The sequence below is a fragment of the Echinops telfairi genome, unplaced genomic scaffold (genome assembly GCF_000313985.2).
Source record: "Echinops telfairi isolate 266 unplaced genomic scaffold, ASM31398v2 ScPeMD7_25;HRSCAF=90, whole genome shotgun sequence".
Taxonomy (NCBI): Eukaryota; Metazoa; Chordata; class Mammalia; order Afrosoricida; family Tenrecidae; genus Echinops; species Echinops telfairi.
In genome coordinates, this window is record NW_022103922.1 from 7,466,640 (window position 1) to 7,480,067 (window position 13,428).

General features: G+C 38.0%; 1 protein-coding gene across 1 annotated transcript in view; it reads right to left on the minus strand.

Moving 5' to 3' along the window:
- The window catches only part of KIAA2026 (KIAA2026 ortholog), a 70,833-nt gene that overhangs the window by 50,844 nt on the left and 6,561 nt on the right, over positions 1 to 13,428 (minus strand). The window contains exon 2 of the mRNA XM_013005649.2: positions 11,078 to 11,278. Within this exon, the coding sequence (XP_012861103.1) occupies positions 11,078 to 11,278 (201 nt within the window). The remainder of the gene's footprint in view (positions 1 to 11,077; positions 11,279 to 13,428) is intronic.

The window sequence follows — 13,428 nt, forward strand, 5'->3', positions numbered from 1 at the left end:
GAATGATAATGGCAACAAATGTACACATGTGCTTGACAATGGATGGATGGATTTTGATAAGGGTTGTACGGGACCCCAATAAAATGATTTAAAAAAACAACAACCAAGAAAACAAAACAGAACAACAAAAAGCTATTAATCCAGAAGTATTGTTAAGGAACAGTATGAAGAGATGGAGAGAGCGATTAGCCTGTTTTATGTATAACCATTTAAAGAGAAATGTAGCATGATGTGACTTTCATGTAACAAATCAGTAGAAACAGCTGTTACAAGAACTAACCCTCCATCTTCCACAGCAAGATGTCATCAGGAAACACCAATGCAAGCATGGGCTCTAGAAATGTGGTTATGATTACCTGAAGAAATTGCTAAAAGTTAATAGTGGATACTTCTGAGTTCTGGGATTTGAAGCAGAGTTGGGACAAAGCAGAGAAATGTGTTTACTATACATCTTCATAAACACTATTTGATGTTTTATACCATGCAACACATTAAACAAAAATCCCGTTAATTTTTTAGAGGCAAAGGAATATCAGCCAGGTGATACGGAAGATTCTGTTTACCTAAGATTTTTTAAGAATTCTGTGCTAGTTTAATTAAGATTGACCGTGGCTCTTCTAGCCAGTCTGTAATTCCCACCAAATGCCCTTTCCCTGCATGGGTCTGGTAAGAAAGTCAGGGAACATATTAATATGATTCACCTGTGAGTAATTACTAACAGGCTTCCCAGGAATGCCATCCTACCATGTATAAAATGAGCTTTCTGAGAAGCAGGAGGAGGAAATCTCATTACAAGCAAGAGCCAGAGTGAAGTGTGATGCCTGGATTTGAAATCCAAGTAGTGAAACTGAGTCCAGTAGACAGCTATAACATCAGAGCAGCAGCAGAACCAGGACCCAGAGCATGGAACACAGGGGTGGAATTCCCAGCCAAAGGAGCAAGTGAAAAATCCCTGCTTTTGTGCAGAAGGCTGGCAGAGTGGGGTGCCTCAAGGAACTTAATTGGGGCAGTTGAACTTATGCAAGTGGAGCTGGGTGCCTTTGGGCTTCGGCTTACTGGAGTTGGGTGCCTGTAGGCAATACAGGAGGTTGGGCTTGTTGACCCATCGGAGTTTAAGATGAATGCTTTCAAGGTTTAAGCTTATAGTTCTGTGATATGCCATTTTGGGTATTTATTAGCAGACTTGACAGAACTACATAGTATGTCTGATAAATATCTCAATCCGGAGCATTTCTCACGGACATTACAACTTCCTTAATAAACCCTTTAAACATAAATTTTATGAGTTCCGTGTAACTTTTGCAATGGATATTAGAACCTAGAGGTAGAATGGAAAACACCAAGATATTGCACTCTATCTTGCCATAAAATTGAACATCTCCACAACTTATTCACTCAGAGGGAGAGGATATCTTCTTCAATACAAGTATTCTACTGACAAAAAAATTTACAGTGATTTCCCATGGTATGTCGCTCAGTTTTTTTAAAAGTTTATTTTAGGGAACTGTACCTGTTAGGATGGTCTGTCACCACAAGTTGAGCTTAAATACAATGGTTGGTATAAAAAATTTGATTTTGGTCAACTTTTTAATAATTATCCCAGCTTACAAGTCACTGTAAACTCACTGGTTAAATAAACAGCTCATACTAGAGTCTAGAAAGCACCTCACATTAGCTGTACATGCAGCAAGTAAAATACATGGTACTTATGGCAGATATTTCTCTTCAAAACTAAAAATATGACTTCTTGTTTTCCCTAAAGGGACTAAATATTAGAATCTTGGTATCCTGGAAGCAGATACTAACATCAATGAAATGCTTCATGTTCTGATACAGGGTATGTACTTGTTGATGTTAAAGAGTAAGTAGTGGGCAATGAATGTACAAATGTGCTTTACACAACTGATGTATGTATGGATTGTGATAAGAGTTGTATGAGCCCCTAATAAAATGATTTTAAAAAAATAAAGAGTAAGTAGTGTGTTGGGGAGATGAGGCTTTCTATTCCAGTAAAGAATTAACACTCAAAACCCACATGGGCAGTTCTACTCTGTCCTACAGGGTCATTACGAGTCAGAATGGACTGATGGCAGTGAGGTTAGGGCAAGAAAATGAAAGAGTTGTTGAAGCAGAATCAAAGAACTTTTAGAGACTCGTCTTAGGTAAAGCAAGCAAGCTTTGGCCAAAAACAGCTTAGTGGAATAACCATTTCAGAAACTTTAAGTGGGTGACTAAAGCATCAGGAAGGTGAGAAGATACCTCCCCAAGTTTACATGGTGGGTTAATAGAATTCTGAGCTAGATACAGTAATAAGAGCAGGTGTACTAGATCAGTGACATCAACTGGTTTACTCTTAGATGTGGGAGATGTACAGGGGGTGGACTAACAAACACATTTTGTTGTTTCAAAGGCTGCTACTTAGATCTGTTTCCTATAAATGATTATCTTTTGCAGATGCTGATGAAACCCAGCCTCAAACCCAGGTACTGAAGAGGCAAAAGAAGTATAGAGAAACAAAGTCTAGTCAGGTGTGGGCCAGCAGGAGGCAGAATAATCCTGCAAAACTGGGTTGCAGATTTCTTCATCTTGTTCTGAACAGGGATAGGGGCCAGTCTAAAAGCTTTACAGCAAATGCTCACAATTCATTTCTAAAACCTAGTGAAAGAATGAAACTATAATTAAACTGAAAAAGATATACTACCCTTCTTCCCCGAAAGTAAGATACCCCCCAAAAATAAGACCTACTTACAGTTTTGCCTCTCGTTGAAATATAAGGCACCTCCCCGAAAATAAGACCTCCCCAAAAATAAGGCCCCCCGAAGCTACCATAACTCTGGACACTGGACCTTAGCGGTGGGCGCCACTGCTGTTGGCGGCAGTGCAGACGGAGCAGGCAGGAAGTGTGAGGTCTCTTTTAATAAAACAATAAACAATAAATGTGTACCGTATTCTTCTTCATGGAAAAATAAGACATACCCTGAAAATAAGACGTAGCGCATCTTTGGGAGCAAAAATTTATATAAGACACTGTCTTATTTTCGAGGAAACAGGGTATATTAAGAAGTGCTGAAGCACAGTACGTTTAGCTGATTAGGCAATAAATGAGACAGCTATGAAAGTTAGCTTTACTTTTAAAATTTGTTCAGAAGTACGGTGGTACAACCTTCTGAAATGGTAGCCTCCAAAATTAAGCCTTCAGTGTTGGGGAAATACTAAAAGGCTGTCTACATACAGTTAAACAAAATATATTTGATTTTTTAAAAAAATGAACATCAAATTTGGGGAAAGAAAGAAGTTCAATTCAGAAACATTTGTTTCCTGAATCAGCTCTCATTTTTAATAATGCTCCTTACTGGCCTGGAGAAGTATTACATTTCGCCATGTGAAATACAATGGAAGCTGTGCCTAGGGTTATTTTGGTTATGCAAACTTTAGCAGGAACAATGTTATTTAATAAGAGCTTTACAAGAAAATTCTATTTGAAAATGGCATAACTTGACTAGTTCAATAGATTTGTCCTAAATGCTCGCCATGTGTGAGAACACAACGATCTCATCATCTTAGTTTTCAATACAGTAAAATTTCGACATAAAAGCCTTAATTCAAGAGAGTCCCTTGGTTGAGGAGGCATCACAATGCACAGAAACTGATGGCATGAACAAGGAAAGCCCTATGTCTACATTTTCTATAAGGAACAATACATCTGAATATTATTTTTTAGGAGTCAATCATTCATATTATCAATCAAGCTTCTTAACGAGCTGCTAACAACAGAATCTCCCACAGCTAAAGCTGAAGTCATTTTATTAAAGAAACTACTAGGATGCTTAAGAGAAGCTCTGTAAAGACTAGATGGCCAAATTGAGAAGTTATGAAGCCAGAAACAAAGCCAAGCATGTTTTGTAGGGGTTCCCAGGAAAAGTGAGTCTGCTTGCTCCACTCCACCTGACACCTAGGATACTAGGAATGGGTAACACATGCTCAAGTGACCTGAAGCTCTGACCACTATCTTTGCCAAAGGAAAATTCCTCAGCCCAAGACTACACCATATGTTGCTCCCATGCCTCTGCCTTAGCTAAGAAAGAGTGTGAGAATATAAATTATTTGGCATTTATCTTGTGAAGTTGGAACTTAAGTTGTTTAAAAAATGCTGGGTGGCCATAAGTGAAGTGTCTATTTCATGGTCATCATTAGTCAGCTACCAAAAAAAAAAAAAAAAAATTGAAGTACAGTACACCATTTAACCATAGTTGCCATTTTACAAAAAAAATAAACTGTTAATATTTATGGGAGGCTGCTTAAATAGCTTGAACTCCAGAGATTTCCAAATTAATAAGAATAATGAACAGATCAAGTATTTTTTTAAAGTTTTATTGGCATATACTTCACACATCATACAAATCGATGATTTAAATATATCAAAAAGTTTTGAAAACATCACAATCAATTACAGAACCTTTTTTTTCAGTCTTATACTCATTGTTATTAGCTTTCCCCAACCTCCCCTGTATACCTTTAAGGAACTATTAAACTAGTTTCTGTCTCTACAGATTTACCTAACCTGGATTTCATATACAGAAAATCATAGAGAAAACTTTCAGTGACAACAAAATGAAGCACAGAAAAACCTCAATCCATAAGAAAACAGAAAATAATATAAACTAGAACAAATTAACAATGGGTCAAAAGGGAAAACAAATGTTACATTTAAATGTAACTACATCTGCATTAATCCACTTTCCAATGCTCTTTGTCAGAGGGCAAGGCTATTCACATTTCTAGACAATGGCCTAAGGAGGTTTAATCCATGTGGGGACTCTGCAAACAGACTTTGGTCTTTCACTGTCATCCAAAGCCTTTTGCAAATGGGGCACTCAGAATTTAAGTTCTAATACAATTCCCTCTTCTGATCTTTAATTATTTACAATCCTTGGATTACATAGGCTAATGTGCTTCTTCCACGTGGATTTAGCTGACACCTCACTTAGCTGACTGCTTGTTTCAAATAATTTTAATACCAATAAAGTAGATTATTTTAGTTATCACAAATACTAACCAGGAATGTCAGTGTCTACTTAACAGAAGCTTATCTGAGGCGCACTGACCTCAATTTTAATCAACTTTTATTAAATATTTTATTTAAAATGTGTTAGATACTTTCATGCTTAAAAAAAGGAATATAAACTATAATCCCATTATTTCCTTTAAGGCTCAAACTAGCCATTAAAGAGGAGGCAATAATAGTGATTACCTTAATGACTACTTCACTATCTATAAATTCTTATCTTTCAACCTATTTCCCCAAAACTTTGGCTTGTACCACTGCTGCCATGCCTTCTTATATCATCCAAGGAGTCAAGGAATTATTACCACCCACTCCCCAAACTCCAGCTTACCAAGCTTCACTCATTACTGCGCTGGTGGTTCTGAGGCTACCAAATGGCATCTCTACATTGGTTTTGAATGCTGTCTAAACAAAGATAGCAATATGGGAATACCAACCAGGATCTTCGGGTTTAGGCATTACTTTAATGGCATAGACTGCACAGAAAACAAAAATACAGTGTTGCGTTCCCTTCTCGTACATCAGAATAAATCACAAGTCATAGATAATGTTGAGCCTCAATACTTCTAAATAATAACCACTCATTTATGACTACCCAGGTGATCAGCTAAAAATTACTGACTATTCAGATATAAACTATATCTGATATAGTTCAGATGATTGAAATGTTAGCATATTAAAATATGGACAAGTATTGTCCAGTTGGCTGCCATCTAACCAATTTTTAATTTCTGATATAAAAGATATTAATTTACTTTAACAGTTATTTTCTTCTTATGCCAAAGACTTCAATTTTTTTTAAGTCTACCCCAGCATTAAGGCACAGCTGCAACAGTCATATGATCTCTGGAACCTTTGCACACAACCTTTCCTTAATGATGATTTCTGAGTCCCTTTCCAGACCCAGCTTTATAATACACATCTCAATTATTCTCTGACTGTTCTTGATAGAGTATTAGAGCTTGAATAAAACAAAAACTCACTGCCATCGAGTCAATTTTGACTCATAGTGACCCTATAATAGAACAGGGTTGCTGTTTCCGAGACAGTAACTCTTCAAGGGAGTAAAAAGTCTTCTCTTTCTCCCCCAGAGCAGCTGGTGGGTTCAAACTGCAGACCTGTGGTTACCAACCTACGGTATAACTACATTGCCAGGGTTCACATTAGCTTGCAAGACTGGTAGAATGTCAGGCCTTCTGACAAACAGCAGAGTAATTACACATATGGAAGCAGCCTTTGTCTAACATTCCCAGATAGCACAGGACATATGCTGCCTAAATGTCACATTCTCTTCCTAAGGATTCAAAAGCAAGCTTGAGATGGGTACTAAAGACACTGTCTTTTGATAGTAAGTGTGTTCCAATAGTTATCTGGTGCTTTACAAATTGTGTTACTTATTAAATTTCTAATCATGGGAAGAAAGCATTTTTTTTTAAAGAAAAAGTTGAAAACATTTAGAGGTTGGAAAAAAGAAAAAGGTTCACCACTTTTGGTACATTTAATAAAATTACTATTCTCTTGGTATTGGAAAGAAGGCTACTTTGACTAGAATATAAAAAATGAGGACAAAAATGATACACAATGTTGGAGCACAGGGAGGCTTGAAAGGAGAAATCATGGTAAGCAACTAATTGTTTGTGCGTGTGTTTTGAGCAGGATGGAGGCAACAGTAAAGGTGAGTGGCACGATCAGATTTAAACTTTACAAAGTTGATTCTAGCTTTAATAAACTCAGCCACTAGAAGATTTTTCAAATGGGCTCCCTGATCTGTGGAGTAAGTTCTATTATCAGAGGAAAAACCAAGTAAGCCACAGAACTGCTTCTTCCCAAGAGGATAGTTAAAAGCAATGCTGAATGTATGGAAGTACAGAGATTAGTGCCACCAGGAAGAGGAGGGATGGTCATTTCCATGACATCACCCCATTCAATCTACTTATTTGGCATAGATGAAATAGGGTACACGTAAGCCCAGTGAATTCCATCACAGCAGCTGTTTCAGACGCGGTTTCATTGCTTAAGCAAATGAAAATATCCCTTGGTGTATGGTATGCAGCATTATTGATCTCAAAAACGCTTTTACCTCTATCCCATTACTATCAAGTCAACTCCAACTCACAAGGACTGGACAGGGCAGAACTGCCCCCCTATGATTTCCAGGGTTTTGTTCTTCACAGAAATGAATCACCACATCTTTCTCCTACAGAGTGACTGGTGGGTTTGAACCACTTACCTTTCAGTTAGTAGTGGAGCACTTCACCACTGAGCCACTAGAACTTCTTCTATCCTATTAGTGAAGTCTACCAGAAGCAATTTGCTCTCAGCAAGGCGAGAGCAACAATCTCAGAGATATCAGTCTTAGATAATTTAGTTTGCAGAAACTTCAATTGCCTTTCCCTTCTGTAGACATCACACTGGACTATTGTACTGAAAACATCATGCAGATTGGACTTAATAAGTAAGAAACACTCTAGACTTACTGGTGAAACATTTGCACTTGAGCAGGTGGCAATAATTTAGTAAATCCATAGACTTTCCACCTCAGTGAAATTTCTAAGGGTTCAGTGGTGATAAAAGGTAAGTTGTTATAGCTAGTCTTTCCTATTAACTGAAAAAGAAGCATAATGACTTTGAAATTTGGAGACATCATATTCCTCATGTGGTCCATTTACCAAGTAACCTGGAAAGTTGCTGGTTTTGAGCAGGGCCACACACACACAAACAAATCCTACAACAGGTCCTAGCAATTGTGCAGCTTGGACCATGATTTGGTAGATCCAAAGGTGCTTAAAGTGTCGATGGCAGGTGGCTGCTATTCTCTCTGATAATGTCTCTTCTTTTGGAAAATAGCTTTTAGCTGCTACTAGGCCTTACTAGAGAAGGAACACTTAACCATGGGTCACCAAGTTATAATGCAAACTGAGTTGCACATAATGAACTGAGTGTTCCTTGATTCACCAACTTATATAAAGTTGGGCACACACAACAGCATTCCATCAACAAAGGGGTTTAATCAAAAGCCTGAAGGCAAAAGTAAGTTACATGAGGAAGCCTAAATGGCACAGCTCCCATTCTGCTTTACAACCCTCCCTTCTCCAGCCCCATAGAGAGTGCTATACTATCAGATGACTGAGACAAGAAAACTTGGGCCTGGTTTATAGATGGTTTGGTGTGATATTCAGGTACCACCTCAAAGTAGACAACCCTGAATTACAGTGTGAAGAGAAAATCTCTCAGTGGGCAGATCTTAAAATAGTACCCTTGGTTCTTCATTTAGCTTGGAAGGAGAAATAGCCAATTTACAATTCCATATAGGCTGTGGAGCCCTGCTGGGAGAGATCACATGCTGGACTGCTAACTGCAAGGCCAGCAGTTTAAACACACCAGCCTATCCGAGGGAGAAAGACAAGGCTTCAAGTCCTGTAAAGACTTACAGCCTCAGAAACACACAAGGGCAGTTCTACTCTGTCAGATAAAGTTGTTCTAGTCAGAGTCAACTCAACAGCAGTGGATCTGGTTTAGTTTGGCTGGTTTGAATGGACGTTCAGGGACCTGAGGAACATGTAAAGGGGTAACAAAAAGGTCTGTTTTAGAAGTGAAGATATTTGTGTCTCATGTGAATGTTCACCAAAGGGTGACCTCAACAGAGGATTTTACTACTCAAGTTGATATGATGACATTCTGTGGATATCAACTCTTTCCCCAAACACTCCTATCGCTCACCAATCACCTCAAAAGTAAATGGCCATGGTGGCAGGGATGAAGGTTATTATACTAAGCAACATGAACTTCTACTATCAAGAGTGATGCAGCTATAGTCATTGATAACTGCCCAATCTGCCAGGAGCAGAAACCAACACTGAGTTCCTGGTATGGCATCATTTCCCAGGATGATCTGTCTGGTGGCAGGTGTACTACACTGGAGTTTTCACCATTAAAGGGACAGTGTTCTTCCTTACCAGAGTATCCTTACTCTGGATTCCAACAGGCCGTCCCTTCATACAATGCTTGTGCCAAAACCGTTTAAGGCAAGGGTCCTCAAACTGTGGCCCGCAGAGGACATTTATCCAGCCCGCCGGGTGTTTTTGCCGCCGCTGCCTGACCTGCTTAGCAGCTGACTTGTCCAGTGTGCATAGGATTTTGTTCATAGTTCTTTTTTAAACTATAGTCCAGCCCTCCAACAGTCAGAGGGACAGTGAACTGGCCCCGTTTAAAAGTTTGAGGACCCCTGATCTAAGGATTTAGAGAACGTATCCATCATCATGATATTCCAAACGTCACTAGTTGTGATCAAGAAACTCACTTCATAGCCAATGAACTATGGTACTTGTCCCATGCCCAAAGGATTCACTGGTCTTACCATGTTCCTGGTCATCCTGAAGTAGCTGGCTCAACAGAAAAGTAAAAATGTCTTCTGAAGACTCTAGTGCAGTATAAGCTAGATGCCAATACCTTGCGGGGATAGTGCTAAGCCCTGTTAATTGTTCCCAGAACAATCTCACCTCTCTTATTCTAGGTGACTAGTAGCAGAAATCTTCTTCAATCTCTCCTATCCCATTATAGTCTACACTGATTAAGTAATCTTTATCCTTCACATAAACAACTCTTTCCCATGAGGCCTTGCCCAAGGAAAAAAGTGCTTCCCTCTAGACTCCAAAGTAATCCCTGGTATGAAAATTATGATAGAGTAGCAAAGCCGAGTTTCAATCCTACAAATATTAAAGCAAGCTATAGTTATCATCCTGAGAATACAGAAATATTATGTCATTGAGTAGGGTTAGCAATTCCCTATTACATCAACAATCATTCCTAACATAGTTGGAGATGTGATTAAATATAAACACCACCAGTCTTTGTTCTGCCAGTATAAAGACTAGAACAGGCAGTCCTGGGCTACCAACACCAGCAACCAGGTTAACGACAAGTCCCACTAGCTCTTTAATGCTATGCATATGTGCCCTTACTTTGAAAACTGATTCAACTTTGCTCTGTTGGACGTGGGGAAAAAAAAGAAAAGAAAGGGATTCAACCAACACCTCACTCGGTCCCACAGAGTTAATTCTGACCCATGGTGTTCCTACAGGGCAGGGTAGAACTGGCCCTGTGGGTTTCTGAGACTGTAACTTTTTACAGGAGTAGAAAGTCTCATCTTTCTCCCTTGGTGTGGTTAGCAATTTCTCCCAAATTGCTCAGCAGTGCAATGTGTAACCACTATACTACCGGGGCTCCCAACCAACTCCTCCTAGCAACAAATTCTTCATCACAATCACCCTTGCTGCTTTGAAACCATAAAAAAGGCATAGAGCCTTTTCTTGCACTACAGTAAGGCTAAATAAGAACTCTATGCACTTATTCCAACTTACATACATATTCCATTTAGAGACACAGTGAGGAACAGATCTCATTCCTAACCAGGGACTGCCTGTAATCACTTAGCCTCTCTGAGTCCTTATTGCCATTACTTTAGATTTCCAAACCCTGGAAGGAATCAATCACTAACTAAGCTCTTTCCTAATGAGCCCTGAGTAAACCTAGTCATCCAGGAAGTTGACGCCTATAAAGGAGCTGGCAACGGTGAAACCTTTTTGTCATTCTTGAACTATAACATCTCTGGTGTTCCTCTTCATTTCAAAGGCCTGCAATTCTATAGAACGTGGAAATATCTAAAGCTACCAAAAGCTATACAACAACATTCCATTAATTTTAAAATTTAGCATTTACTTGAGAATACTTCTAGAAGTCTAGAAAGTATTCCGAAATCTTTATGTACATTCTTTTTGTACAGCTTTAAAGTACTTTGCTTTGAAATTTAAAACTACACATATCTTTATATAAATGCCAATGGATAGGTTCATTGTGAATTCAAGTTTGGTGAAATTGTATTTTGGAACATTCTTAAAACTGGCACAAGAATTTGAGATGGACATACAAAAGTTTTATGTCTATTCTCTGGAAAGGAATTTCTGGAAATGTGAACATAATGAAACTTAATGTTTTGTTTTGTTTTACATTTACCTTTTTTCTTCTTTTGCTCTCAGCTGTTCTTCCTGTCTCAAAACTTGAACCATTATAGATTCAAAAACTCCACTTGTCAAGCCTGCCAAACTCCGTGGTGTGGACCGACGCCTTGTTGATGTACATGCAGTTCCCTTCTCTTCCTCCAATCCATAATAGCCTCTAGATGTAACTGCTATCGTTGTCTTTTCTCTCAAGTGCCTTGGAGAAGAATAAGTCAATTCACAAGGTCAAATCTTCTGGATAAGCAACACACCCCTAAAACCAGCATCTTATGAAGAATCCCTTTTTGAGGTAGATCATGAAGAAACTAACAGTTATGTAAAATGTATTAAACCTCACTCAACTCATCTCCAAAATTTTATGTTCCTTATACAATGTCTAACTGTCCAACCCTCATGTCACAAAACTATCTCTTACATTTAAAAAAATGCAAGGCTAAAGCATCAAAATTAAAGACTAAATCACTATCTCGTTAACAGGAAAATAAAAATTTTGTTACCAAAACTAAATGTAGCTCTGCTTTAAATATATGCATATATTACCTACTACCTAGTGTTGGTTTAAGGAACTTTAGTGGTGCAGCAATTAAGCAATTGGCTACAAAATGAAAGGTTAGTGGTTCAAACCAACCAGCCATCCAGCAAGAGAAAGATGTCCTCAATAAAGTCTCCTTCAATGAAGATTATAGTCTTGGAAACTGTCTGCGGCAGTTTCTACTCTGCTCTAGAAAAATCAACTCATGACAATCGGTGTGAATTTTTAATCACTGGCATAGGAAACTTTACAAGTAATTTTAAAACACTCTTTTTGGAAAAAATAATGTCTGCTTCACCATGATGTCTATTGATAACCTAAAATGGCAATAAAATCCCTCTAAGATAATGATAAATAAGCTTCTTGGTTTAAATTCCCTGCAAGAGCAAAATCAAAGAAGTAAATCTTGCTTACGCTGGGTAAATAAGTTGACCCTATATCATTTCCCTGCTAAAGGAAGTATTAAGTTATGAGGCTAAATCTTTATGTAAATGAGCCAGAGATTGTGTTTTTATGTTTTAACCTTGGTCTTATAAAAAAACAAAACAAACCCCTAATTTTAAATAGTATTTCCTCAAAACAAAGACAAAAATTTAATTCATTCTTTATTATTCACCAGAAAACATTATAAAATGGTTATAACGAATAGAATAAAAATCACTATCCTTTTTCTCTTATGTAAAGATTTAAAAGACTGATATTATTCAGTATTGAGGCAACTATACAGAAAAAATTTTATGCTACACACAAAAAGTGTGTGTAAAAAAAGTGCAAATTGGCACACCTTCCTGGAAGGTAATTTAGTAATAATCGTTAAAATTTAACACACACAGATCATTTGACTCATCATGCTTCAAGGAGTCTATTGTACAAACATCTACAACTGTGGGCAGTAATACACACACCATTGTTGTTATCTAAAAAGTGAAAACTAGAAACATATAAAAAGCATACGATTCAAGTCCTTAGCATTGTATAAAAGATCTACAATAGAGCCCTTGTCTACTATAATATGCATTTTGTTATACACATATGAGGGTATATCCCCCAAAAAACAGAATTCCCGCCCCCCCAAGCTATGTATTAAACTTTTACAAAACCTTATCACCTTCAAAGCACTCTCCACTACACTTACTATAGTTGTCAAATCTGCAATTCCATTCTTGAAAACATTTTTCAAACTCATCTGTTTGGATGGCTGACAGCACCTCCCTCGTTTTTTTCTTCACCTCTTCTAAGTGGTCAAATCACTGTCCTTTCATGTCCCTCTTCATTGGCAGAGACAAAAAGAAGTCGTAGGGAGCAAGGTCAAGTGAGTCAGGTACATGGGGCAACTGGCACACTGAGGTGGCTGTACGAATAGGTGCATTGTCATAGGTGCATTGTCGAGGTGGCAAAACCAGTCCCCTGCTTGTCACAAATCAGGGCTTTTTTGTCGCACACCTTTAAGTTCTTTTCAGAACCTCTAAACAGAAAGTTTGATGAACAGTATGACCTGGTGGAACAAACTCTAAAAGCACTAGGAGTTGACATTTTTGTCTGTTAAGCTGACATACATCCAGAATGAGGTTTTCAATCAATTGACATTTCATCTTTTTTTTTGAAACCTAAAAACCACTTGTACACTTGAGTTTTTCCCATAGCGCTGTCATTGTAAGCTATGTTCAACATCACAACAGTTTCTGCATTTTTCCCAAGCAGGAAACAATGTTTCACAGCCATATGTTCTCTGAAATCTGCCATCACAAAAAACAAGATTTGAGTGAAACTGCTTTTATGAAAAAATTCACTGTGACCAGAGAGAATCTTCCCAG